Source organism: Phyllobates terribilis, unplaced genomic scaffold, assembly GCF_046119375.1.
Source record: "Phyllobates terribilis strain yellow unplaced genomic scaffold, ASM4611937v1 Scaffold_3__8_contigs__length_932513732, whole genome shotgun sequence".
In the NCBI taxonomy this organism is placed as follows: domain Eukaryota; kingdom Metazoa; phylum Chordata; class Amphibia; order Anura; family Dendrobatidae; genus Phyllobates; species Phyllobates terribilis.
This window is the reverse complement of record NW_027362763.1, coordinates 398,109,130-398,137,102: the sequence shown is the minus strand read 5'-3', so window position 1 is coordinate 398,137,102 and position 27,973 is coordinate 398,109,130. Positions and strand designations below refer to the sequence as shown.

The window sequence follows — 27,973 nt, the reverse complement described above, 5'->3', positions numbered from 1 at the left end:
TTTTTCCTCCAGCATGGAGAACAAAATCACTAATGTCCACTCTTGAGAATCTGTTCTAGGCTAAAAAGGTGCGGGTGAATTTCTAAACATATCTTTATAGTAGACAAAACTCCATTTTTGATATATACCTGTGTACCTGCAGTCACCACTGCTAGGGAATATAGAAGTCTATTGTATACTGCTTTATTATTCAGGACAATGTATACATAGTATACAGTACTACTCCTAAGCTTGTAAATCTAATAAATAGTAAATAATAAATAGTAAAATAATAACACCTATACTTACCTCTGGTGCCGTTCAGACGTGTCGTCACTGGCTCTCAAGTGGCTCATGTGACATTGTTATGTCATGCGATCACTGCGGTTAGCTTCCCTCTCCCCTCCTTTGGACGTAACTGAGATCCGGAGGAAGTGAGAGTTGTGGCAGCTCTCTCACTTCCTTTGGATATGTGATTTTTTTGGAAGCAAGGGAAAGTGAAGTGGCTGCTAACTGGCAGCAGGGATTGCATGACATAATGTCACAAGAGCCCCGGGAAAGCCAGTGCAGACACCTTTGGACCGCAGTATAGGTGTTATTATTTTAATCGGTGAAAACGTAGTGTTTGAGAAGGGATTTGTCTGAGTAGTGAACAATCCCTTTAAAAACACCATGGTGTTAAGAAGTGAACATCCACTATAAAGTACAAATTAAAGGAGAACTACCAGAAATGTTGTAAACATAAAAAAACAAAAAAATGCTTAAAAATATTTACTAGATGACTTGCTGTTTCATTGTTGCTTCCAATTACACAATAAAAGATGTATTTTTTGCTATTTAGAGTATGTTCAAATGAAGTCTCTTTCAGATGGGCGGAACCACCTAGTTTTTCAGGAGAAAAACAATTCCGAAAATGCATTTTTTTTTGGTCTTTTCCAGGGCACTTTTCCAATGTTTTTGACTGCAGTTGGTTTTTTTTTAGCAAAATGACAGCATTTTATGGCATCTTCTGTACTAGGGCTTTCTGGACATTTTTTTTTAAAACCATTCAACAATGAAGAAACTGCTACCAATTTTTGAAGCAGAAGTGTTGCCAAAATACTCAAAAAGCCCGCCTGGGAGTCTTGAGCCTTCCCATTGACTTGTACTATAAACTATAGAACTTCAGAGAGCAAGGTTTGGAACCTTTTAAAGGGACTGTCAGCACAGAATGACTGTTCAAACCAAGTACAGGCGCTCGGTGCTCCATGGCGGGGACAGTCATTTAAATACACCTTCCCACCTGCTTGTTTTCATAATAATAATCTTTATTTATATAGCGCCAACATATTCCACAGCGGTTTTCAATCTATCTCCGCACTTCTCTGGCTCTACGAAGCCAGAGATGTCAATCAAAGAGGAGAAGGGTGGAAAGAGAGGGGCAATAGGCATGTGGGAAGGTATATATCAATGATTGGCCCCGCCATGAAGCACCGAGCAGCAAGACTTCGTTTGACCAGTCATTCTGTGTTGACAAAGTCCCTTTAACCGTTTTGGAAACCTGAAGCAGTTAAAAGACACGCAAAAGCCTGAATATATAAGCAGCAAGTCGTTTTAACATAGAAATGCATATGTTCAATCCTTTGAGAGTTTAGTTAGTACTTTTTCAGGTGGATTCTGCTCTAAAAAAAGGAAAAAAAAGCCTGAAAAAGTGCAAACTAAACGTTCAGAAATGAATATATGCAATGTAAAAATTAATTGCTGTTCATATGTTCAGTCTTTTGAGCGTCCTTTAACCGCTTCATGGTTCCAAATACGCCAAGTGATTAATAGTAAGTGGACGTTTTCCACTCTGAAGACTTTCAATAATTTATAATAGAAATTAATTGGAAGGTTCAAAACATTCCGGATATTTTTCCAGTGTTTTTGCTTGAAAAACTGCTAGTGGATTCTTCATTTAATATATTGGTCATCAATATCAGTTTGGTTGGGTCCAACACCCAGCACCTCCACTGATCAGCGGTTACAAGCTCTGCTAGCAGCTAGAAGTAAACACTGCACTAAGCAATGCCATTCAGTGCGTAACAGCAGCTGCCGAGTACAGCAGAACAGCTATGTATAGCTCATCAGAATATGACCGGACAACTCCTTTAATGATTAACAATCATTAAAAGGGGTTTTTGGGTTTAAAAAAATACAAACTATGGTTTACTCACCCTCCCCAAATCCAGGGCTGAGTCTCCGGCGCCTGTTATTGTCTGCGCTGCTGTCTGAGCAGCTTATGCCATCTTCTTGGACAGAGCCACTGAGCTCATTTATTGGCTGCAGTGCTGTTGACATGATGTTAGCACTGCAGACAATAACAGACATCGGAAGAAGCTGCAGAGATTCAGTTTTGGACCTGGGAAGGGTGAGAAAAACTCAGTTTGTTTATTAAACAAAATATGCTTGTGGACAAGGGTTTTGTGAAAGAGAAGAACTCCTTTAACTCTCCATCTGAAAACGTGTTTTGGGCCACGCTGCAACAGTATCTTGACCACCGGTCAATTGAATTGTACCCTTAACACATTTCTTTGCAGCTTTCTCTGTACACTGTGCATAGGCAGAAAGCTGCCAATCAGTGGTGGGGGAGGGGTTATACAGAGCTCATGAATATGGAAGACTACATGGCAGCAGGTTTACTAGTTCTCTAGTGATAATCTCCTGCTGATAATACAGTGATTTTATCAAAACTACAGCAAGCAGCCTGGTAACACATCGCTGGAATTAGGGTCTCTGCTGCTCTCAGATTATGTAGAAAAACCTTTTGATTCCCTTTTACTCCCTGAACTCATTGTGATATTCCTCAAACAATTCCTGAATACTTTTTCCAGTGTGGTAAGATGCATTATCTTGCTGAAGGCAGGCGCTGTCATTAGGGGATACTGTTGCCATGAAGGGGTGTACTTGGTCGTAACAATGTATAGGTGGGTGCACTGCCAGCACCCAAGGTTTTCCTGGTACCTTCCAAAATAGAAAAAGGAGACCAGCTCACATATTCCATGGTAAGGGCAGGAAGTGCAAAGGGAAGCGCGAAACCTCACCACAACCAGAGTGTCTTTGACCATTCTCAATAATCACAAATAATCCAGTTTCCAGCTTTGATTAAAAAAATAATTATGGAATCCGACACTCTTTTTTAAAAAAGGAGTGCCGGATTCCATCATTTTTGTATTATAAGGACCCTATCTGTGTGTAAAGCAACTTTCAGAACTGACTTTTCACTCACTTCCTGATATATCCCAACCTGTGACATTGTAATGAGAAAATCAATTTTCTTCACTTCACATATTAATCTTATGGCTGATTGACATATACGGCCCGTTCATTATAAGGACTTGCCTAAAGGCAATCAGTCACTAAGCAACACCTTTAAAGGAAATCTGTCATCAGGGTTTTGCTGCCCCATCCGAGAGCAGCATAATGCAGAGGCAGAGACCCTGATTGCGGTGATGCATCACTTCCTTAGCTGCATGTTGTAGTTTTGATAAAACCACTGTTTTATCTGCTGCAGATCTAGCAGTTCTCTGATTGCTTAGATCTGTATAACCCTGCCCACACCACTGATTGGCAGCTTTCTGTGTACACTGTGCATAGGCAGATAGCTTCTAATCAGAGATGTGGGCGGGTTATAGAGAACTCATGAATATGGAGGACTACATAGCAGCAGGTTTACTAGTCCTTTTCAGATAATCTCTAGCTGATAAAACAGTGATCTTATCAAAACTACAGTAAGCAGCCCAGTAAGTGACACATCAATGGAATCAGGTTGTCTGCCTCTACTTTATGCTGCTCTCTGATTAGATGACAAAAACCTGGTGACAGGTTCCCTTTAAGTAAAAGATGAGTTATAGAAAATAGGTCAGCGGGTTCTATAGTATCTACTAAAGGGTTCTCCAGTGCCTTCTTCACTGATTTATTAAAGTGTATGCTCTGTGACCAAATGTGTCCTTTAGGCTAAAAAGGAATCACATTATCACAGTCAAGGCATTAAAAGAAGTCAAAGACTCATGCCTATTACAACAAGCCTCCCTGCTTATATCCTCATTCATTTACACTCAATCATTTCAACTAAAGCTTAAAGGGGTATTCCCATCTCCAAGATCCTATCCCAATATGTAGTAGGCGTAATATTAATAATATTAGCAAATACCTCCAATTAGAAATGTAGTATAGTTCTTCTGATTCGCTATGTCTCTTTCCTCATGTGCAGGCATTGCATGACTTTAGGTATCCATGGTTACAACCACTAGCAACTAGCTAACTGTCATTGTATCAGTGGTCGTAACCATGGATACCTAAGGTCCTGTATTGCCTGCACGTGAGGAAAGAGACAGCGAATCGGAAAAAACTATACTACATCTCGAATTGGAGGTATTTGCTAATATTATTATTATTACACCTACTACATATTGGGATAGGATCTTGGAGATGGGAATACTCCTTTAACTCCAGCATCTAAAAGCTCTTTAGCACCAAGGGTATTGGCCAACATTTATCATGGAGTATCCACTAGACTACTAGCGCTTAGCCATACAGTCTTTATCCCTCCACAGAATCATGTGCATCTAAAGAAAGTCATTGTCACCAAAACGTTATACATGTGCACTAAAGGGGAACTTTTTCATTCTAATTAATATGAAGATTGTTGCCTACAAATATGAAGTTGAATTCTATGTGGATTTGGCACAGAATCTGCACCAAAAACACCGTACGGCTATGTGCACACAAAGCAATTTTAATGAGTTTTTGAGGCGTATTTTCAATACGAAAATGCCACGAAAACACATTAAAATCGCTTGTAATAAGTCTGCCATTTACTGCAATGCAAATCCACATGTGCTGTGCACATCATGCGGAAATTTCCACTGCGAATTCGCATTGCGGTAAAACCCGCAGCAAGACCAATTCTAGTGCGATTTCACTGCGAAATCGCCGCCATTGACTTGCATTGGATCGCATAAGATCCACATGACTACTTGTACACATGCGATTCTTATGCAATTAATGCACGGATGGTACCCGGGTCTGGAGAAGAGGAGACTCTCCTCCAGACCCGGGTACCATAGTACCTGTAAAAAAAAAAGAATAAAAATAAAAAATAACCTTATACTCACCCTGCTCTTCTCCCGGCGTCGCTGCTGGCTCCGTGGCGGGTACCGGTAATGTAAAAGGACCTTCCATGACGTTAGCAGTCGCGTGACCTGTGACATAACCGCTGACGTAATGGAAGGTCCTTTTACATTACCGGTACCCGCCACGGAACCAGCAGCGACGCCGGGAGCAGACCGAGGCCGCTGGAAAGGTGAGTATAAGGTTATTTTTTATGTTCTAATTTTTTTTTTTTAACATTATGTTGGTCACACAATTTAAATTCATGCCGGTTGCATGGATTTATATTGTGTGATCAACTTTCAAGCACCTTTCCAAGTGATGCTAAAATCGCTTGGAAAAGCGCTTGACAAAAGCATGCGAAAACACATACTAAAGACGCTTGACAAATGCTTGTCCCTGGCAGGATAAACGCATGTACAATAAGCATGTACAATCCGCATGTACAATCCGCATGTACAATCCACATGTGTTTTTTTCTGCCAGGGAGATGGAGAAACGCTCAGGAAAAATCCGGAGCATTTCTGCATCGTGGGCACTTACACCTACAGCCGTACAATTGACCTTACAAGTCAGCGGTTGTGGAGTGCATTCCCTCTTACCCGTAACATCCCAGCCGGCAACGTCTAAGCATTGACCGCTTTACATACAGTAAACCTCTTACTGGTTAATGAACCAGCTACTAAGTGTATTCCATAAGATATCAACTGAAGCAGTTAGAAGGGATTTCCCAGAACATTTTCCATAACGGTCAGCGGACGCCTGATTCCCATTTCCTCTATGGTTAGCAAAGGGAAGTTACCACAATGATCCTTTAACCTTCATATTTCTTGCAGAGGATGTGTCTGGCGCAGCTTTTAATAAAACTTGTGTAAAATATGTAAAAGATTTCGACAGCATTACCACTGAGGGAAGTGTTTGGCTGCAGTGGTCACAAGTTGTAGACAGGATGTTACTACTACAGCCAAGACCTCAATCAACCAAGGTGCAGCTGTAACGAGTGAAAAAAAAATATTTTGTTATTTTCAAACCTTCCTACTTTTATCCAATTAAAAAAAAAAAAAAAACAGACAACCCCTTTACATATAGACAACTTACATTATTTGACCGAAGTGAAACACGACCACCACAACGGGCACAAAATTTTGTTCGGCAGTAAGAGCATAAATGTCCGCAGCCATCCGCAAACTTTGTCTTGTGACAGATCCCACATGTTGGCGCATCATCCTTGTGTTCTCCAGGGTACCGACGAGGGTCATCTCCAATTTTTCTGATTTGTTCTTTATAGCTTTCAAACTGCTGATGCAGCCTCCTGTTACAGAAGAGAACATGGGTCATAGGATCAGACAATGACATGAAAGGAACAGAAAAAACAACAATATCTAAGTGTGCAATTTACGAGCTTCACAAGCGTCAGGTGTCTTGCAATAATTTCATCATCTGATGATCAGTTCTATACATGTAGATACAGTTATTTATGCAAAATGTGCAGGGATTTCTGCAAGCCCCATTAAGATATATGGAACCAGGGACAATCTGTCCATTCAGCCATTCTGGCAAATGCCATGTGAGCTGGGCCGGCAGGAGACAACATTCTGCAACACTCTTAACATTATCAGCATCCTCAGAACAGAATGCTGATAATGTAAATAGCAATAGTGGAGCAGAGAGCCATAGGCTCCCTGCACCACCTCTTACTCTAGTAGGCTGCGGGCGGCTTTCAGCTCGTAGCTTGTTAGAGGCTGGTGCCATGTTAGAGGCTGGTGCCATATAGGAGGCTGGTGCCATATAGGAGGCTGGTGCCATATAGGGGGCATTGGGCGGCGCGATTACATCACTGCCTGCATTGGCCCATTGATATACAAGAGAAGACTGAGGCTGTGATGGAAGGATAGGCAGTTTTGGGTGAGAATATATATTATTTTAATTATGAGGCCCTAAAGTCGGGGCAGAAAGCTGTGGGGAAATGTACTATATTGGCTATCATACTGTGTATAAGATGGCTATGGGACATCATACTGTGTAAGGAGAGATGTGGGAAAATTATATTGCATACAGGGGGCTGTGGGGAATCATACTGTGTATGGGGAGGCTATAGGGCATTATAATGTGTATTAGGGATATGGGGCTTCATTTTAAATATGGGGGGTTGTGGGACATCATTATAAGGATGAGGGCATTATTATAAGGAGGTACAATGGGAGAACATTGTCATTATAGCATAGGTGAAGCACAAGGGTATTGTTATTTTTATTATATAAAGAACATGGAATTACTATTAAAGGTGGCACAGGGGGAGGCTATTATTAGGAGGCAAAGGGGGACATTACTAACAGGAACTAAATATAGAACATCATTACTGTGTAGGGGCACTCTCTGTGTGGGGCCCAAAAGGAAAGTGAAATTACTATACAAGGCACAGAAGGAACATTATTTCTGTCTATGGCACTTTTACTGTGAAAGTACTGGACAGGACACAGAAGGAGCATTATCACTGGTTATAGCACTTCGGTATATGGTTTGTGTAGAGGTGGGGGACTCTGAGGAGGGGCTGGAAAAGCAGTAAGCCAAAGATGTCTCTGTGTTACATTTTGCAGAGACGAGTTATTGATTAAAGAAGTGGTCATGGTGGTCTGGGCCAAATTGAAAAGACAAGGGAAAATGAATGACTATGATCATCGAGAACGTCACTGGTGAGAACATACATATATATGGTCTGCAGAGTACTTGTGTAAAATTGATATTACCATTATATGGTCACTGTATTGTGGTAATATCAGTCTAGTACAGTGGTTTTGGTTAATGATCAATGGTATTATCACTACGGTAGCTGGTAATATTTGGCTATGGACTGGTAGTATTTGTCTCTTATGTCTTATCTTATTGATATTGGTCTTGGTACAGCCATGTTTTTAAAATGGTTGTAAACTGTCAGCAAGCACGGCAGCTTGAAGAATCATAACAGTGTGTCGTGCACACACTGTTAGGATTCAGCTCTGCTTGCCATTTCCAGCAGTTCCAATATTTGCAGTCACGTGCCAACTAGAATAGAACATTGAGTAAAGCATCTGATCCTTTAGTTGACACGTGACTGCAAATATGCAAATCGTATACTTTCAATCACATGACAACTGCTGAACTGGCAAAAGAGAGGCGAATCTCAATGGTGTGTATGATACACACTGTTAGGATTCGGCAGGCAGTAGTTCTGCATGCTGAAAATGTACTCAGAGGTGTCCAACTAATTTACTGATCGGTATAATGGCAATATATTGTCACTATGTGGTGGTATTATGTAGTCATGGCATAGCAGTATTATTAAAACTTATATAGCAGTATTATTGGTTCTACTGATCTTTTAGTAAATCTTGATTTCCTCCAGCCAGGGTAATATCTGTAATAGAAACACCAACCTAAAAAAGTGCGAGGGACGGGAACAGCATGGACCTGTGTTGCTTTCAAACACCAGGTCTGAATTTCAGTCCCAGTCCGGCCTTGTATGGACCAGTCACAGAAATTTCTCCCACAAATCAGCTGACCAATGACAGCACAGCAAACTAAGGCAATTTTAACATGGCAGGATTTTGGGCAGTATTCCACATAAATATTTGTAAGTCAAAACAAGGCATCAATCCAAAATACAGAAGACTTTGAAATCTTTCCATTATAACATCAGATTATGTTCCACTCTTGGTATAGGTTTTCAAGCACTAATGCAAAATACTGACCAAATTACTGCAGTGTGAAAATGACTTAAGTTAGTCCTCCTTGTACAAATCTTTTCTTTTGTTTACAGCGGAGTATAAATTAACAGTGATTTATAAATATTTTATAATCATGTTGCAGCAATATTGGAGGAAAGATTGAAAAAGGATTCATGTAATTCAGATCTGGGCAAAATGCGGCCCGCGGGCCACATCTGGCCCTCTGGCTGTACCAGTCCGGCCCACGGACGGAGTGTCACGCAAGGTGAAAGGTGAGGGAAGGAACAAGTGTACAATGACAGTAAGAGGGGGAAGGGAGCCCAACAACTAGGGAAGGGGGAGTGGAGACCCCAAGGCAGATTTAATATCACCCTGACTACCCTATCGTCCCTATACAGGTTCCACACCTATAACCGAGCAAGAAACCTAATCCCTGAATGTCACTAGAACTAGGCTCTAGGTAGGGAAGGGACGGGGTGAGCACTAGTCATCCCAACTGCAACTTAAGACAACAAGGAAAACAAACAAAGCCGACTACTAGTACTCCAGGCATGGACAGAGGAACATAGAACTATCACCGGCGACTCTCTGGAGACACTGAGAGTTTTTAACTACCAAGCAAGGGTGTGTCAATTAGCAGCTGGGACCTAAAGGAAGAAGGATATCACTACACTACAGAGATGAGAGGATCAAGAAGGCGTATGCAATGCCAAGTGCAGTGACCTTCTACAGCCGGATCCAGAGCGAATGTCTGTCACACTTGATATACCCGTGATACCGAGACAGCCAAAGAGCTAAAACAGTGGCCCACAGGCAGAACCATGCCCCACCCCGCAGTCCTCCGCCCGCCTCAGGATGCAGACAGCGACAAATACATTGGTGGGGGACCAATCAGCATGTAAGACAGCACACATATGATGATGCCATTACATCACATCAACTGTGCACTGCGGAGAGTTAGTACACTGGAGACAAGAGCACACCGGGAAAACGGGAACGAGGTGAGTATGTGGTCTTTTTTTCATGTGTATGGGAAGTTTGTAAGTACATAGGTGGCTAAGTGGGGGCTCATGCTGTACATAAGGTGCTATGTGGGGGCTCATACTGTATATAGGGGGCTATGCGGGAGCTCATACTATATAAAGGAGGCTATGTGGGGGCTCATACTGCAAATAGGCTATGTGGGGGCTCATACGGTCATACAGTATATAGGGGGGCTGTGTGCTGGCCCATATGGTTTATAGGGAGATGCCAGCATACTTAATTTTGCTCAATATTAAGTGCTAAAATTAATATTAATGTCAAACAATTATAATTAATATGTTAATATTAATATTGAGCAGAATTAATTTCAGCCTATTGGTTCGGCCCTCCACAACAGGCACGGCCTCTCATGTGGCTCCTCAGGCCCACCCCTGCTGCAGTTTGTACTTTCATTATGATGCAATATGGAAACAAGATTTCATAGCTTTATCAATAGTGAAGTCCAGTGCATATAACTCTCAATGGATCCGCCAACAATCTAATGTATATGAGAGAAACCTGACTATATATCGACATACTATGTCTCACAATCTAATATGTATAAGGGAGACCCAACTATACTGTGACATATGCTGTCAATGAGAACAAATGTGTTTGCACATAAAAATACATGTTTATAATGTAGTCAGCAATCTAATGTCTTTTATGAAATTAACTATATGGTTCCAGAGATGGGGTTTTATATTTATTGCAAACTTTGGGGGTCTTTACCCAGGGGGAGTGGCTCACAGGGCAATAATACAGAGCAGCCAAAGGACACACCCCCATAGAATCCTGGAAGCCACGCCCACTTAGTAAAGACCCTAGAAAAATCCAGTAAATAAAGTCCCATATCTCTGTAGCCCTATGGCAGGTATTAAAAAACAAAAACCGGAATACTCAGGGGAGCAGCTGGAATAAAATAAGTGCAAAAACTTTTCACCTTGTGGCAGGTCCTCTTTAAAGATGATCTGTTAGTAGTTTTCACAATACAAGCTTATACTAAATAGAGTTCTTAGACCCGATGAGACTGGTGTACTTACTTTCAATCCATGACTGCATAATCCTGATATTTAACTGAGCAATTCAAGAGTACCCCTAATACAAGAAACTTTCAAAAAATGATTATACGGGCATTCTGACACGGATTTTCAAACTAGCATAACTCGGTTTAATGAAGTATTCAGTTTATTTTGTGAAAACCTGGTGACAGATTCTTTTGTAGGGAATCTTTCAGCAGGCTTTTGCTAAGTAATCTGAGAGAAGCATGATGTAGGGGCAAAGACCCTGATTCCAGTGATGTGTCACTTATTAAACTGTGTTTCGCTATTTCAATACAATCAGTAATTTATTAGCAGGAGATTATTACTACAGGACAAGATGCCTCTGGCTCCTAGTCCAACCACGCCCCCTGCACTGATTAGCAGCTCTCTGTCACTATAGACTGTACACAGAAAGCAGGCGGGGTTACAACATTCAGGCACTGTTAAATCTGCAAAAGAGAAAACTAACTGCTGCACCCAGTAAACTAAGTGACACATCACTGTAATCAGGGTATCCGTCCTTACCTTATGCTGCTGTCAGATTACATAGCAAAAACCTGCTGACACATTCTCTTTAAGAGCACAATAATAGCCAATTTCACCACGTGTCAGAAAAAGTGCACAATGAATCTCTACTGCGCTGTATAGCACAGTCAAAGTCACTTTATGTGCTGCCATATGGGGTCGCTGTGCAGCACTGTAAAACAGATATATCCTTCATTAGATTAATGCTTGTAGTAGAGAATATCTACATCACTCTACTAGTGATTGAAGATTTACTCCTTTTTCTATTGGATTTCATATGAATGTAGGGGAAAAACAAACATAAAAAGTCACTGTATGAGACTAGTCATACAAAGTTAAAACACATATGAAGGGCCCTGCCAAATTATAGGTCCATATATTTTGGACATATAAAATTAATTGGTCATCAGGTTTCTACTTAATCTGAGAGGAGCATCATGTAGGGACAGGGACCCTGATTCCAGTGATGTGTCACTTACTGGGCTTTTTCTTGTTGTTTAAAAAAAAAAAACAGTTTTATCAGCAGGAGATTATTTCTAGGGGACTAGTAAATCTGCTGCAATGTAGTCGTCCACTTTTATAACCATGCCTTTATCACTAATAGGCAGCTTTCTGCCTATGCACAGTCTATACATAAAGCTGCCAATCAGTGGTGTGGGCAGGGTTATACAGAGCTCAGTATTCAGAGAACTGGTAGATCTGCAGCAGAGAAAACACTGATTTTATTAAAACTGCAGCACCCAGCAAAGTAAGTGATATATTGCTGGAATCAGGTCTCTGCTCCTACATTATACTGCTCTCAGATAGGGTAGCAAAAACATGGTAACAGATTCCCTTTAACAGAGCCCTAATATAGCCGTGTATATTAGACATAGTCTGGAAAAAAAAGTTGAAAAGTTGCTTGAGACACTACCAGGATATACTGTATGGCTTTACTTCTGACATCATGAAAACCTACTAAACTAATGAATTACCTTAACTCCAAAGCCAATAGGGTTCAGAGAGAAACACAGCTTATGGCACACAATCACCACCTGTTTGGCACGCAGCATGGCATCGGAAAGAGACAAAATGGCTTCTGATCTGCGATCATTCCCCAGTGGATCCCACGTGAGTTACTGACAGGAATAGAAGCCCTGTGAAAGAAGAGCTCGGAGCATTCCTCATACAATGCCGGCTCATACAAGCCTCGTAATGACTCTATATAAATAAACGCCAATTCTTTTATTTTTAAACCCTCTTTCCCATCCTCTTCTCCTTCTTAGCTTTTACTAAAGGACATCTTTGATGTGTTCCATATTCTAAAAGTGTAATCTGCCACAGACAACAGAAACTCTCACTTCCAGTATGTAAAAAATTCATGGACATGTAATGTACAGCAGAAAGGGAAAAATGGATCGATAAAGATTAATGTTAAGTAGCAGGGCCATCAATAATTAAGGCGCAGCACGTTATGTCTGAGGTCTTGTAGGATCGTGTTTGAGGAACTGCTGAGAGCAGCCATATTTGCCGATAATCGACTAAAGACCGTAACTAGAATTGCCCTGAACTCCTTCACTGCGCCGATATACGTATCTCGTGTCTGCTTCTTAACCCTACCAGGAGATCTTGGCCTTTCCATACAGCATTTTTACCTAGACTCCATCTTGGAAGTGAAGAAATTTCCCAAATATACTTGGATTAAGATTTAACCCCTTCACAAAGTGCCCAATTTCCTTTTTGCGTTTCCGTTTTTTCCCCCCTTTCTTCCCAGAGCCATAACTTTTTATATTTTTCTGTCCACATAGACATATGAGGGCTTGGGGTTTTTTTGCGGGACGAGATGAGCTTTTGACCGACACCATTCATTTTACCACAAAGTGTACTGGAAAACAATCCAAGGGGGGAGAAATTGTAAAAAAATGCACTTCTGATACTATTTTTTGGGAATTATTTTTATGCTGTACATTTTCAGATAACAATGACTTCACTATATGATTCTGCTCATCAGTATGATTACGGCATTTGTTTTTTTTAATAAGAGTGTATTTATTAAAAAGGTTTTACATTACAAAAACACTTACTGAATATAAACAAAGGGAATAGAGTAATAAATGGTTGATTTGACTAAAGAGAAACTGTTCTATATATAACCTTTATGATATGAAGTCAATGAAGTAATAAAAAATACTGTGCAATATGTTAATGAACAACAAAGTAAACTTTAACAGTGGCGTCAAATGAGCGTCAATAACAACAATTGCCCATGTTTCCCCCTCTCTCCCATCAAGGAGAATTATTGTGATTGTGTGTTTGAGTTTGACATCCCTGCTCTACAGAGCACTGCCGCCCCTATGGATAGCAGGGGCATGTCGGGCAGTCAGTGCTGTTACAGCTCATCCGCCCCTATGGATAGCAGGGGAATGTCGGGTGGTCAGTGCTGTTACAGCTCAGCTGCCCGCTATGGATACCAGGGGCGTGTCGGGCGGTCAGTGCTGTTACAGCTCAGCCGCCCCCTATGGATAGCAGGGGCGTGTCAAGCAGTCAGTGCTGTTACAGCTCAGCTGCCCTCTATGGATAGCAGGGGCGTGTCGGGCAGTCAGTGCCGTTACAGCTCATCCGCCCCTATGGATAGTAGGGGCATGTTGGGCAGTCAGTGCTGTTACAGCTCAGCCGCCCCTATGCATAGTAGCGGCGTGTCGGGTGGTCAATGCTGTTACAGCTCAGCTGCCCCCTATGGATAGCAGGGGTGTGTCGGGCGGTCAGTGCTGTTACAGCTCAGCTGCCCCTATGGATAGCAGAGGCGTGTCGGGCAGTCAGTGCTGTTACAGCTCAGCTGCCCCCTATGGATAGTAGGGGCGTGTCGGGCGGTCAGCGCTGTTACAGCTCAGCCGCCCCTATGGATAGCAGGGGCGTGTCGGGCGGTCAGTGCTGTTACAGCTCAGCCACCTCTATGGATAGCAGGGGCGTGTCGGGCGGTCACTGCTGTGACAGCTCAGCCACCCCTATGGATAGTAGGGGTGTGTCAGGTGGTCAGTGCTGTGACAGCTCAGCCACCCCTATGGACAGTAGGGGCGTGTTGGGCGGTCAGCGCTGTTACAGCTCAGCCGCCCCTATGGATAGCAGGGGCGTGTCGGGCGGTCAGTGCTGTTACAGCTCAGCCACCCCTATGGATAGTAGGGGCGTGTCGGGCGGTCAGTGCTGTTACAGCTCAGCTGCCCCCTATGGATAGTAGGGGCGTGTCGGGTGGTCAGTGCTGTTACAGCTCAGCTGCCCTCTATGGATAGCAGGGGCGTGTCGGGCGGTCAGTGCTGTTACAGCTCAGCCGCTCCTATGGATAGTAGGCGCGTGTCGGGTGGTCAGTGCTGTTACAGCTCAGCTGCCCCTTATGGATAGTAGGGGCATGTCGGGCGGTCAGTGCTGTTTTAGCTCAGCCGCCCCTATGGATAGTAGGGGCGTGTCGGGTGGTCAGAGCTGTTACAGCTCAGCTGCCCCCTATGGATAGTAGGGGCGTGTCGGGAGGTCAGTGCAGTTACAGCTCAGCTGCCCCCTTTGGATAGTAGGGGAGTATCGGGCAGTCATTGCTGTTACAGCTCAGCCGCCCCTATGGGATAGTAGGGGCGTGTCGGGAGGTCAGTGCTGTTACAGCTCAGCTGCCCCCTATGGATAGCAGGGGCGTGTCAGGCGGTCAGCGCTGTTACAGCTCAGCCGCCCCTATGGATAGTAGGGGCGTGTCGGTCAGTCAGTGCTGTTACAGCTCAGCCGCCCCTATGGATAGTAGGGGCGTGTCGGGCGGTCAGTGCTGTTACAGCTCAGCCGCCCCTATGGATAGTAGGGGCGTGTCGGGCAGTCACTGCTGTTGCAGCTCAGCTGCCCCTTATGGATAGCAGGGGCGTGTCGGGCGCTCAGTGCTGTTACAGCTCAGCTGCCCCCTATGGATAGCAGGGGCGTGTCGGGCGGTCAGTGCTGTTACAGCTCAGCTGCCCCCTATGGATAGTAGGGGCGTGTCGGGCGGTCAGTGCTGTTACAGCTCAGCTGCCCCCTATTGATAGTAGGGGCGTGTCGGGCGGTCAGTGCTGTTACAGCTCAGCTGCCCCCTATGGATAGCAGGGGCGTGTCGGGCGGTCAGCGCTGTTACAGCTCAGCTGCCCCCTATGGATAGTAGAGGCGTGTTGGGCAGTCAGTGCTGTTACAGCTCAGCCGCCCCTATGGATAGCAGGGGCGTGTCGGGCGGTCAGTGCTGTTACAGCTCAGCCGTCCCTATGGATAGCAGGGGCGTGTCGGGCGGTCAGTGCTGTTACAGCTCAGCTGCCCCCTATGGATAGTAGGGGCGTGTCGGGTGGTCAGTGCTGTTACAGCTCAGCTGCCCCCTATGGATAGTAGGGGTGTGTCGGGCGGTCAGTGCTGTTACAGCTCAGCTGCCCCCTATGGACAGTAGGGGCGTGTCGGGCGGTCAGTGCTGTTACAGCTCAGTTGCCCCCTATGGATAGCAGGGGCGTGTCGGGCGGTCAGCGCTGTTACAGCTCAGCTGCCCCCTATGGATAGTAGAGGCGTGTCGGGCGGTCAGTGCTGTTACAGCTCAGCTGCCCCCTATGGATAGCAGGGGCGAGTCGGGCGGTCAGTGCTGTTACAGCTCAGCCGCCCCTATGGATAGCAGGGGCGTGTCGGGCGGTCAGTGCTGTTACAGCTCAGCCGTCCCTATGGATAGCAGGGGCGTGTCGGGCGGTCAGTGCTGTTACAGCTCAGCTGCCCCCTATGGATAGTAGGGGCGTGTCGGGCAGTCAGTGCTGTTACAGCTCAGCTGCCCCCTTTGGATAGCAGGGGCGTGTCGGGCGGTCAGTGCTGTTACAGCTCAGCTGCCCCCTATGGATAGTAGGGGCGTGTCAGGCAGTCACTGCTGTTGCAGCTGAGCTGCCTCTTATGGATAGTAGGGGCGTGTCGGGCGCTCAGTGCTGTTACAGCTCATCTGCCCCATATGGATAGCAGGGGCGTGTCGGGCGGTCAGTGCTGTTACAGCTCAGCTGCCCCATATGGATAGCAGGGGCGTGTCGGGCGGTCAGTGCTGTTACAGCTCAGCTGCCCCTTATGGATAGCAGGGGCGTGTCGGGCGGTCAGTGCTGTTACAGCTCAGCTGCCCCCTATGGATAGCAGGGGCGTGTCGGGCGGTCAGTGCTGTTACAGCTCAGCTGCCCCCTATGGATATTAGGGGCGTGTCGGGTGGTCAGTGCTGTTACAGCTCAGCTGCCCCCTATGGATAGTAGGGCCGTGTCGGGCGGTCAGTGCTGTTACAGCTCAGCTGCCCCCTATGGATAACAGGGGCGTGTAGGGCGGTCACCGCTGTTACAGCTCAGCTGCCCCCTATGGATAGTAGAGGCGTGTCGGGCGGTCAGCGCTGTTACAGCTCAGCTGCCCCCTATGGATAGTAGAGGCGTGTCGGGCAGTCAGTGCTGTTACAGCTCAGCTGCCCCCTATGGATAGTAGGGGTGTGTCGGGCGGTCAGTGCTGTTACAGCTCAGCTGCCCCCTATGGATAGTAGGGGCGTGTCGGGCGGTCAGTGCTGTTACAGCTCAGCTGCCCCCTATGGATAGCAGGGGCGTGTCGGGCGGTCAGTGCTGTTACAGCTCAGCTGCCCCCTATGGATAGTAGGGGCGTGTCGGGCAGTCACTGCTGTTGCAGCTCAGCTGCCTCTTATGGATAGTAGGGGCGTGTCGGGCGCTCAGTGCTGTTACAGCTCAGCTGCCCCCTATGGATAGCAGGGGCGTGTCGGGCGGTCAGTGCTGTTACAGCTCAGCTGCCCCCTATGGATAGCAGGGGCGTGTCGGGCGGTCAGTGCTGTTACAGCTCAGCTGCCCTCTATGGATAGCAGGGGCGTGTCGGGCGGTCAGTGCTGTTACAGCTCAGCTGCCCCCTATGGATAGTAGGGGCGTGTCGGGCGGTCAGTGCTGTTACAGCTCAGCTGCCCCCTATGGATAGTAGGGGCGTGTCGGGCGGTCAGTGCTGTTACAGCTCAGCTGCCCCCTATGGATAACAGGGGCGTGTAGGGCGGTCAGCGCTGTTACAGCTCAGCTGCCCCCTATGGATAGTAGAGGCGTGTCGGGCGGTCAGCGCTGTTACAGCTCAGCTGCCCCCTATGGATAGTAGGGGCGTGTCGGGCAGTCAGTGCTGTTACAGCTCAGCTGCCCCCTATGGATAGTAGGGGCGTGTCGGGCGGTCAGCGCTGTTACAGCTCAGCTGCCCCCTATGGATAGCAGGGGCATGTCGGGCGCTCAGTGTTGTGTTTTGGTTTCCTCCAAGTGTTTTCCTTTCCAGATAATTGCCAGGCTATTTAACTGGCTGGCAATGTTAGATCATTGCCAATTGTAGCTTCAGCTCAGCGGTGTGCTTACTCTACGCTCTGTATTTTGATATTCTAATCTTTTAATGCCGGACCTTGGATTTGCTTTTCAACTACCCGTTTGTATAACCCCTTTTGCCTTTGATGTATCTTGACCTTAGTTACCAGACCCCGGACTTTGCCCTTGACTACCCGTTTGCCTTACCCCCTCTGTCTTTGATGTACCTTCTTGGCTTTTCACCTTTGACCTCTTGACCACTCCACCTCACGGCTAGTCTGTTAGGGACTAGTGTCACAACCTGTAGTGGAAAACTAAGATAGCATTATCTGAGGATCTCCCATCAACATCCTTTGTTGAAACCATGTGGTTGATTCAAAACAATCTTGCAAGGATTTAAGAATGTGGTGAGCTAAAAGTTCTATAAAACGCTTGAAATGTCAAAGAAATTTTGAACTCTGTTTCCTTTGAAGAGACGTCTCCACCCAGTCCATCTTCACCAAAAAGGCAAGTTTTTCCTTAAACAATGTATGGAGGGGGTTGCAGACTAAGCCATGTGTGAAGAAATGTTTTGAATCCTGCTGCTGCTACCAAATGTAAAAGTTTCCTTACACCAGGATAACTAAGAAGGCACCGATATGTTTCAGTATCTAGATATCTGAAAATGGCCCATATAGGACCAAAAGATCTTCATCCCTAAAGACTGCATTTCTGAGCAAGACCACATGCAGTGGTACAGGTCAGCCTCGGGGGCATTACACTTAAGACAATTTGATGTAGGGAAAATACCCACCCTATGTCCTTTAATGGGGGTAATATAAGCCTGATGAGAGATTGAGGAGCATTTCTATATACTGTGCTGAAGGAAGAAACTCATGGCTATAATCAATCGCTGTAAGTATGGTTGGTGTAGTGAGTTCTGGTATATCCCTCGACTATTTGGTTAGTGAAGTTGATTGGGCGACATGGTCTATTGGTTTACTAAGGAGCTTATAATACCTTGATATTTGGCTTTTTGAGGGCTGAGATTGCGAAAAGAATATCCTTAAAGGGGTTGTCCGGTCCAAATCGATGCGTTTCTGAGCCAGGACCGGAGGGTATGTATGCGTTATACATACTTCCAGCCAGAGCCTGTCCAGTGGGTGCAGCCTCACTCCATACACTTGTCTCAGCTCAGAAACCAGTGTATCCTCGCATAGCACAGTGTGTACGCTGGGGGGATTCAAGTGACAGCAGACTTATCGATTTGGATCGGACAACCCCTTTAATTGTGGTTTCCACTCTGTGTCGGTAAGGTGGGGCAGAATAGTTGATATATATGTTTTAGCTTGTAGATAGGGGGAAGAATGCAATAGAGAATTTTGGGTATTTAGAATTAAGCTCTGAAATAGTTAGTATACGTCAATGTGAATGATCTAATAAATTATCACTAGATCTAAGACCCATTTTATATCAAAGATAAAAAGTATGATGAGATTGTCCACGTTGGAAGTTAGGGTTTTGAATTAGGGGGAAGTGGGTGGAATAGTTACGGTGTAATGACATGTTCTCCAGATTATTATTAAAAAAGGATTAATTGGGACATCAGGCAGTTGGGAAAATGGCAGGTGCAGTGCCGATGTGAGAGACGAACTGTTGATCAGTATATATATCTGTGAATATAGATGTAACATGCAGCCAGGCTCCAATCACTCTAAGGAGAGCGGCCAAATTATATTGTTTTAAGTTGGGGAAATTTATGCCACCATTTAGCCCAGGTTGAAATAGCATATGAAAAGGAATTCGAGGATGTCCACCCCTCACCTCCCAAATAAAGGATCCATACAAATAATTGATTTATTTTACTCCTTTTGGCTTTAGGTATATGGGTAGGAATTGTAGTAGGTAAAGAAATTTGGGAAATTCTACCACTTTAAGTAAATTTGCTCTACCTAAATAAGTAAGGGTACAATGGTGCCATATCCTTAGAGTGGATTCTAGTGGCTGAATGTAGGGACTAATATTAGCTAAATATAACTGTAGGGGAGATTTAGTGATTGTGACCCCTAAGTAGGTAAAAATTTGTTTACCAAGTTATTGATATATTTGTTGACCAAAGTCCAGGTTGCGCGTCATAAGCCCCGCCCATCGGCGACCCCGTCACGTGATCGCGGGTCACCGATGGGTGGGCATGACAACCCAGGGTCTGCAGCAGACGCCTGTGGTTGTCATGATCTGGTCGCTATGAGCGCCACCTAGTGGTCGGCGCTCATAGCACAGGACCATTTCTGCTGCATGCAGGGGATCTGCTCGTCCACTGTATGTAGCAGAGACGATCAGACAACTGCTGCTTCTAGTCTCCTATGGAGACTATTGAAGCATGCAGTAAGTGAAAAAAAAATGTTTTTAAAAATATTAAAAAAAAATAAAAAATATAAAAGTTTAAATCACCCCCCTTTCAAAATAAAATATAAAAAAAAAAAAAAAAACACATACACATATTTGGTATCGCCGCGTTCAGAATCGCCCAATCTATCAATATAAAAAAAGAATTAATCCGATCGGTAAACGGTGTAACGAGAAAAAAATTCTAAACGCCAGAATAACTTTTTTTGGTCGCCGCAAAATTGCAATAAAATGCAATAACGGGCGATCAAAACATCGGATCTACCCCAAAATGTTATCAATAAAAACGTCAGCCCGGCGCGCAAAAAATAAGCCCTCACCCAGCCCCGGATCACGAAAAATGGAGACGCTACAGGTCTCGGAAAATGGCGCTATTTTTTTTAGTTTTTTTTACCAAATTTTGGAATTTTTTTTCACCACTTAAATATAAAATAACCTATACATGTTTGGTGTCTTCGAACTCGTAATGACCTGGAGAATAAGAATGGCAGGTCAGTTTTAGCATTCAGTGAACGTGGTAAAAAATAAAAAATAAAAAACAACTGTGGTATTGCACTTTTTTTGAAATTTTACCGCACTTGGAATTTTTTTCCCGTTTTCCCGTACACGATATGGTAAAACTAGTAATGGCGTTGAAAAGTACAACTTGTCCCGCAAAAAATAAGCCCTCACCCGGCCATATTGTCCAAAAAATAAAAATGCTATGGCTCTGGGAACAAGGGGAGCAAAAAATGAAAAAGCAAAAACGACAAAACCCAAGGTTGCGAAGGGGTTGGAATATTTAGGGTTTGAAATCTTTAGTATGAGGTCATATGCAAAAGCTGCAATCCGAAATTCTGCCTCACCAATTTTAAGACCTTGGAAACTTGAGGTTTGTTGAAGATGGTAGAGTAATGGGTCAAGGGCTAAATTAAATAAAAGAAGAGATGGGGGCAACCCTGGCGGGTTCCTTTAAAGATGTCGGAGTATGGGGTATTAAGGCCATTCACTGTTATCTGGGCCACCGCCTCCTGCTGAGTATGTGAGGAGGTTACGGAAAGTAGCCCCAAAACAACGCTGTGAAAGTGTGGCATGTAGGAATGTCCAAGACACAGTGTCAAAGGCCATCTCTGCATCAAAACCCAACAACATTGAAGGCGGATGTGACTGATCCTGAGCATATACAGTGGATGCTATGATCTTTCGTATATTTTTGGCCGTGTGTCTATATCTAGTGAAGCCTTGTTGAGCTGGATTCAGATGTATTAGCTAACTTTGTAGAAGAGTTGCAAGAATTTTGGCCAGAAATTTATAATCTTGATTTAAGAGAGTAATTGGGCAGTAAGACTGAGGCAGAGTGTGACCTTTATTTGCTTTTGGGAGTAATATTATTCTTTAATCCAACAATCAATTTGTTAATATACACTGAATTAAGGAGACTGGTAAGTGTAGGTACAATATCAGGTAGAAGAAGTTTATAATATTCGGCGTAATAGCCAGCTGGATCTGGTGATTTATTGTTTGATACAGAAGATATTGCCAGTTTGACTTCTTCTGTTATGGGAGCATTAAGATCATTTTCTTGGTTTGTACATAACTGTGGTAGAGCTTGGGCAGTAAGAAATGAATTAATGGATTCTAGAACAGTAGGAATAGTTCTATAAAAGGTCCTCAAAATAATGAAATAGTACTTGTCTATTTTTTTTCTGCTTTGGTATGTAGTTCTTGGGTGTTTGGATCTCGGAGGGCAAGTATAGGTTTGTGTGTAGAATAAGGGCGAGTCAGTCCAGCCAACAGTGAGCCTGGTCTATTGCCCCAACGAGGATGCTTGTTTTGACTCTATTAGTTTTTCCAGTAGGCTTGACTTGACCATGTAAGAAGGTTTCCATTAACTTGTTTTGATCTGTTTTGCCTGGGAAGACTGATGTGTTGTGTTATAAAAGCATGTTGGGCTTTGAGTGAGGCATTATTAAGCTTATGGAATTGTTCTTTAAATTTGCGTTTTTCAAAGCTGTATAATTAATTATGTGACCCCTCATAACAGTTTTTGAGGTGACCCATAGAAGAGGGGTGTCATTTAAATTTAATACAAGTGCTTCTCACTAAATAATCATCAACATTATCAGAAATAAACACTTGATATAGATCACTCTGTTTGTAATGACTCTATATAATATATGAGTTTCACTTTTTGTATTGAAGAACTGAAATAAATTCACTTTTTGATGATATTCTAATTTCGTGAGATGCACTTGTATATTATAAGCTATGAAATTATTACAATGCATTTTAAGGTAGGAGCTAAAATCTTCACACTTGGCAAGGTAAGAAGGGAATCTCCAAAATTTAGATCGTAATTGATGTGGGAGAGATAGGAGAGAGAGATAATGGGGTGTATTTCTGTGTGAGTTGACTGCTGTAATAGATGTACATTTTTTTATTATTTTAGTTTTGAAAACAAAATCAGAAATTTAAAAACAAAATTTGGGGGGTTGTGTCACCATTTTCCGAGACCCGTAACATTTTTATTTTTCAGTTGATAGAGGTGTGTGGTGGCTTATTTTTTGCGGGTCAAGGCAACATTTTTATTGATACCATTTTGGGATAGATAGAGTACAGACCAAAAGTATGGACACACCTTCTCATTTAAAGATTTTTCTGTATTTTCATGACTTTGAAAATTGTACATTCACACTGAAGGTATCAAAACTATGAATTAACACATGTGGAATTATATACTTAACAAAAAAGTGTGAAACAACTGAAAATATGTCTTATATTCTAGGTTCTTCAAAGTAGCCACCTTTTGCTTTGATGACTGCTTTGCACACTCTTGGCATTCTCTTGATGAGCTTCAAGAGGTAGTCACCGGAAATAGTCTTCCAACAATCTTGAAGGAGTTCCCAGAAATGCTTAGCACTTGTTGGCCCTTTTGCCTTCACTCTGCGGTCCAGCTCACCCCAAACCATCTCGATTGGGTTCAGGTCTGGTGACTGTGGAGGCCAGGTCATCTGGCATAGCACCTCATCACTCTCCTTCTTGGTCAAATAGCCCTTACACAGCCTGGAGGTGTGTTTGGGGTCATTGTCCAGATGAAAAATAAATGATGGTCCAACTAAACACAAACTGGATGGAATAGCATGCCGCTGCAAGATGATGTGGTAGCCATGCTGTTTCAGTATGCCTTCAATTTTTAATAAATCCCCAACAGTGTCACCAGCAAAGCACCCCCACACCATCACACCTCCTCCTCCATGCTTCACGGTGGGAACCAGGCATGTAGAGTCCATCCGTTCACCTTTTCTGCGTCGCACAAAGACACGGTGGTTGGAACCAAAGATCTCAAAGTTGGACTCATCAGACCAAAGCACAGATTTCCACTGGTCTAATGTCCATTCCTTGTGTTCTTTAGCCCAAACAAGTCTCTTCTGCTTGTTGCCTGTCCTTAGCAGTGGTTTCCTAGCAGCTATTTTACCATGAAGGCCTGCTGCACAAAGTCTCCTCTTAACAGTTGTTGAAGAAATGTGTCTGCTGCTAGAACTCTGTGTGGCATTGACCTGGTCTCTAATCTGAGCTGCTGTTAACCTGCGATTTCTGAGGCTGGTGACTTTGATAAACTTATCCTCAGAAGCAGAGGTGATTCTTGGTCTTTCTTTCCTGGGGCGGTCCTCATGTGAGCCAGTTTCTTTGTAGCGCTTGATAGTTTTTGCAACTGCACTTGGGGACACTTTCAAAGTTTTCCCAATTTTTCGGACTGACTGACCTTCATTTCTCAAAGTAATGATGGCCACTCGTTTTTCTTTACTTAGCTGCTTTTTTCTTGCCATAATACAAATTCTAACTGTCTATTCAGTAGGACTATCAGCTGTGTATCCACCTGACTTCTGCACAACACAACTGATGGTCCCAACCCCATTTATAAGGCAAGAAATCCCACTTATTAAACCTGACAGGGCACACCTGTGAAGTGAAAACCATTTCCGGTGACTACCTCTTGAAGCTCATCAAGAGAATGCCAAGAGTGTGCAAAGCAGTCATCAAAGCAAAAGGTGGCTACTTTGAAGAACTTAGAATATAAGACATATTTTCAGTTGTTTCACACTTTTTTGTTAAGTATATAATTCCACATGTGTTAATTCATAGTTTTGATGCCTTCAGTGTGAATGTACAATTTTCAAAGTCATGAAAATACAGAAAAATCTTTAAATGAGGTGTGTCCAAACTTTTGATCACTTTTTACAGCATTTTATGTACTATTGCAAAGACTAAAAAATATATAATATACATGTGTATTTTTTATTATCCTTATTATTAATGGGGGAAAAGGCGGGTGGTTGGAACTTATGGGATTTTTTTACTTTTTCATATTTTTTTTAAAACATTTTTATTTTTTTATTGCTCTTAATGGTCCCCTTAGGGGACTTGAAACTGGGATTGTCTTGTGCTTGTGCTATATTCAGCAATGCTATTTGAGCAGTCAAACCACACAGAAATACACCCCATCATCTCTCTCTTCTATCTCTCCTGTAGCATCGGCGTCTCTGGCCCCTGCTAGGCAGAGACGCCGTCCCTCTCACCTTCCTGTTCCGGGCGCACTGTCCTCCAGCGCTCCTTCCCTCGCTGCTGCTGGCGCGCCCTCCTTCCCTCGCTGCTGCCGGCGCGCGCTCCTTCCTGGGCACTGTGCTTAGGGCGCGCACGCGCTCCCCCTCTCTTAAAGGGACCGCGCGCGCCGTTCTAAGGAGTCCCCGGCCAATAGCCGGAGGACCTCCCATATATAAGGCACCTCCTCCAAAATGGAGGTGCCCGAGCAAAGTTGTTGCAAAGCATACTCACCTCTGCTTCAGCCCTCAGGTCCCCTTGCCAGCCTGACTACTAGTCCAGTCTGACTGCTTGTCTGCTCTTCAGCCTGACAATCGGTCTCAAGCATCCACCAGTCTGTCTATGGGCAAGTCCACCTACGGACCAGGAAGCACCTGCCAGTTACCTGCCTGCTACCTGCCGTACTTGCTAGCCCGCTCACCTGGGAGCGCTCACCTGCTACCCGCCTGCTAGCCTATCTGGAGGCTCTGCTGTCCTTGCCGTGACCACCTGCCTGCCAGCCAAGAGACTCTTACCCGTTCTGCCGTCACTTGCCGTGACCACCTGCCTGCCTGCCAAGAGACTCTTACCTGCTCTGCCGTCACTTGCCGTGACCACCTGCCTGCCTGCCAAGAGACTCTTACCCGTTCTGCCGTCAGTTGACGTGCCCACCCGCCTGCTCACCAGAGACTGCTACCCTCCTGTTGTGTCCACCCGCTACACCGGTCAGTCCCCGCTATCTGACTCGTGGGAGCCACCTGCTCAATTACAAGGTCGTCCCCAGACTAACACCTGCCCCTCGGGGTCCCTCCTTGTTCCAAGGCACAGTGGTTCCACCACCCGGCCCCGTTACATCTCCCACATCAATTACGATCTAAATTTTGGAGATTCTCTTCTTACCTTCTAGCGAAAATCGTAACAGGTTTTCAAAGGAGGGCCGTAATGAAAAGCTTGGGGGTCTTCAACAGACCCCTGCTGTCAAAGAAACCCACTCGGCACAGTGTTGTGGTCTCCATTCATAATGAAAACCATACAGAATTAAATAAGGAGGCAGACATCCGCCTGTTTACACACTACTGAAATATCAAACAGCAACAAGACACAAGTTATTGGATCAATAGAAAATCTCTATAAAAAGACACATTACATATAAAACCAATAAAAAAAATGCACAAGAAGATTCAGTGAACAAGCCCCCCTGAGTAAGATACCATGTAACAGCATGGAATAAATATTCAAATCAAAAAAATAACCAAGTCACAATACAAAGTCACATAATAAAATATATATGCAAGAAAATAATCCAAAGAAAATAATGGTGCAACATCAGACATCCAAAGAAGGTAAATCTACACCAATAATAGAGGCAGTTCATAACATGTGGCTTTAGAGTATCAACACACGAATGAAGCAGTCTAATTTTTAAAGAGGAAGATCTTTCAGGAAACCCCAGCATTTTATTCCTGAAGTGTCTTTTTAGCATTTTTTTGGTCATTTCCTGAGCACTTTTTCTATGTTCTTGATCAACGTTTTTTTTAACTATTTAACAATGAAGAAATCACTAGAAAAACCCAGGCAAAACGCTCTAAATGACACCCAAAAGTCTTTTGAGCCTTGCCATTCACTTCTATTATAAAGTATTAAGTGTCTTCTAAGTGGAAAATGCCTGAAGAACGGTCTACTCACTGCTTGGTGTCTTTGGAAACCTGATTAGTTTAAAAGACACTCAAAAGCCTGAACATAAGAACAGCAAGTTGTTTTTATGTAAAAACTCATATGTTCATTCCTTTGAGAGTTTAGCTAGCGCTTTTTCAGGTGGATTTCGGAGAAAAATCAGTTTGAAAAAGACACTGTGTGCACATATCTCAGAGTCCCATAGGAACACATAATGAAAACCTGTACCGAGCCTCATCCAGCCAGGTAGGATATGACGCACCCCCTGGGCCATGTGCAAGGGATACCCGTAGCCGGATCTGGATAGGGGTAGTAGTCCTTGTGGCGGTGACCCGGTCCGTGCCCAGGGTGTCAAACTAAGTGGCAGTCTATGGCAGTAGATGTTAATTTGATCGACTACGCCACCCGTTGAGTGCGGCTTTGAAGCCGCCGCTGCAGAGCAGTCCGCTGAGCCCGGTGGTATATGTGCAGCAGTGATGGTATAACCCCCAACGGGAGGGGTATGGCCTCAGGGCAGCAGGTGTGGATGATGGGTGTAGTTATGTTGTAGAAAGGAGAGTCAGAGACTTGAGATGCAGTTCAGGGCTTTTACTTACTGGTGTTCTTTTGGTCACTCTGGCCTTGAGTGACCACCCGAGCCGTGCTGCGTCCACCAGGTCCTGGACTCGGCCAACCCCCAGGCAATTCTGGAGCGTGGTCCTGAGCTCCTTTCTGACTCTCCCTTCCTCTGGCCGTTCCCACCAGGGATCCACTTTTGGCCGGCTCCCTCGGGTCTCTTGGTGGTCAAGCCTCCTCTGGGCTCCCTGACCCTATGCTCGGTGTGCCTTTCTAGTGGATTTGGTGAGGGTCGTGGCAGATCCTGCCCACAACCTCCGGTTCCTGGTTAAGGTTCGTTTTGGCCTCTGCCAGCTTGGGTTCCGGTACCCTTGTTCGCCAACCCCTCACCCTTCTGTCCTTATTCTGGGATCTTGGGGTTCCTTCTTGTGTCCTCTCTGGGTCCTTCTCACTCCTCTCTCTCTCTCTCTGCAGGCCTTGCTCTGGAGCTGGGCCCAGCCGGAGCCACAGCTCCCTGTCAGCCCTCCTGGCTGAGCTCCCCTGCTCAAAAAGACCCTGTCCTAAGATGGTGCCCACCATATATACTCCCTCTATGTGTGAGCCCAGGTGACTAGCACCCAATGAGCTCCTAGCTTTACCCAGAGTACTCCCCCTATCTGCCCCTACACTACTGGGATGTTCCACCCCCCTCCCACTCCAGCCAGGGACAGACGCTGTCGTACCTGCACATATACTTGGTGGGAGTACCGTAGTTCTGTCCCCCGGAAATGGGATGTATGTAGTGCATGCAGCCTACTGAGCTCAGTCCCACACTCCATCCTTACCCGGGAGTGGAATACTACACCTCTGGAGTGAGGTGCAATACCCCTGTAGCAGCCGAGTCCTCAGGGTGCTACAGATACATTTCCACTTATTCCTGTTAGTGATCTTTCCAGGTATAGGTGCTGTAAGTAAGTGTAACATTTAGGTTCACACTAGAGTCAGGGCTTCCACTGATAGACAATGTTGACTATAATAGGGTACACCGTGCTTTGAGAAAATTTCTATACTAGAGTGGCTAAATGATTTGTCACACAATCTGCCTTCA

At 44.6% G+C, this 27,973-nt stretch overlaps 1 protein-coding gene across 23 annotated transcripts in view; it reads right to left on the bottom strand.

Moving 5' to 3' along the window:
• Nucleotides 1–27,973, bottom strand: part of RIMS1 (regulating synaptic membrane exocytosis 1) — a 469,599-nt gene that overhangs the window by 386,290 nt on the left and 55,336 nt on the right. For all 23 annotated transcript variants that reach the window (XM_073675541.1, XM_073675542.1, XM_073675546.1 and 20 more), the window contains exon 2: nt 6,208–6,421. In XM_073675541.1, coding sequence (XP_073531642.1) covers nt 6,208–6,421 — 214 coding nt within the window. The remainder of the gene's footprint in view (nt 1–6,207; nt 6,422–27,973) is intronic.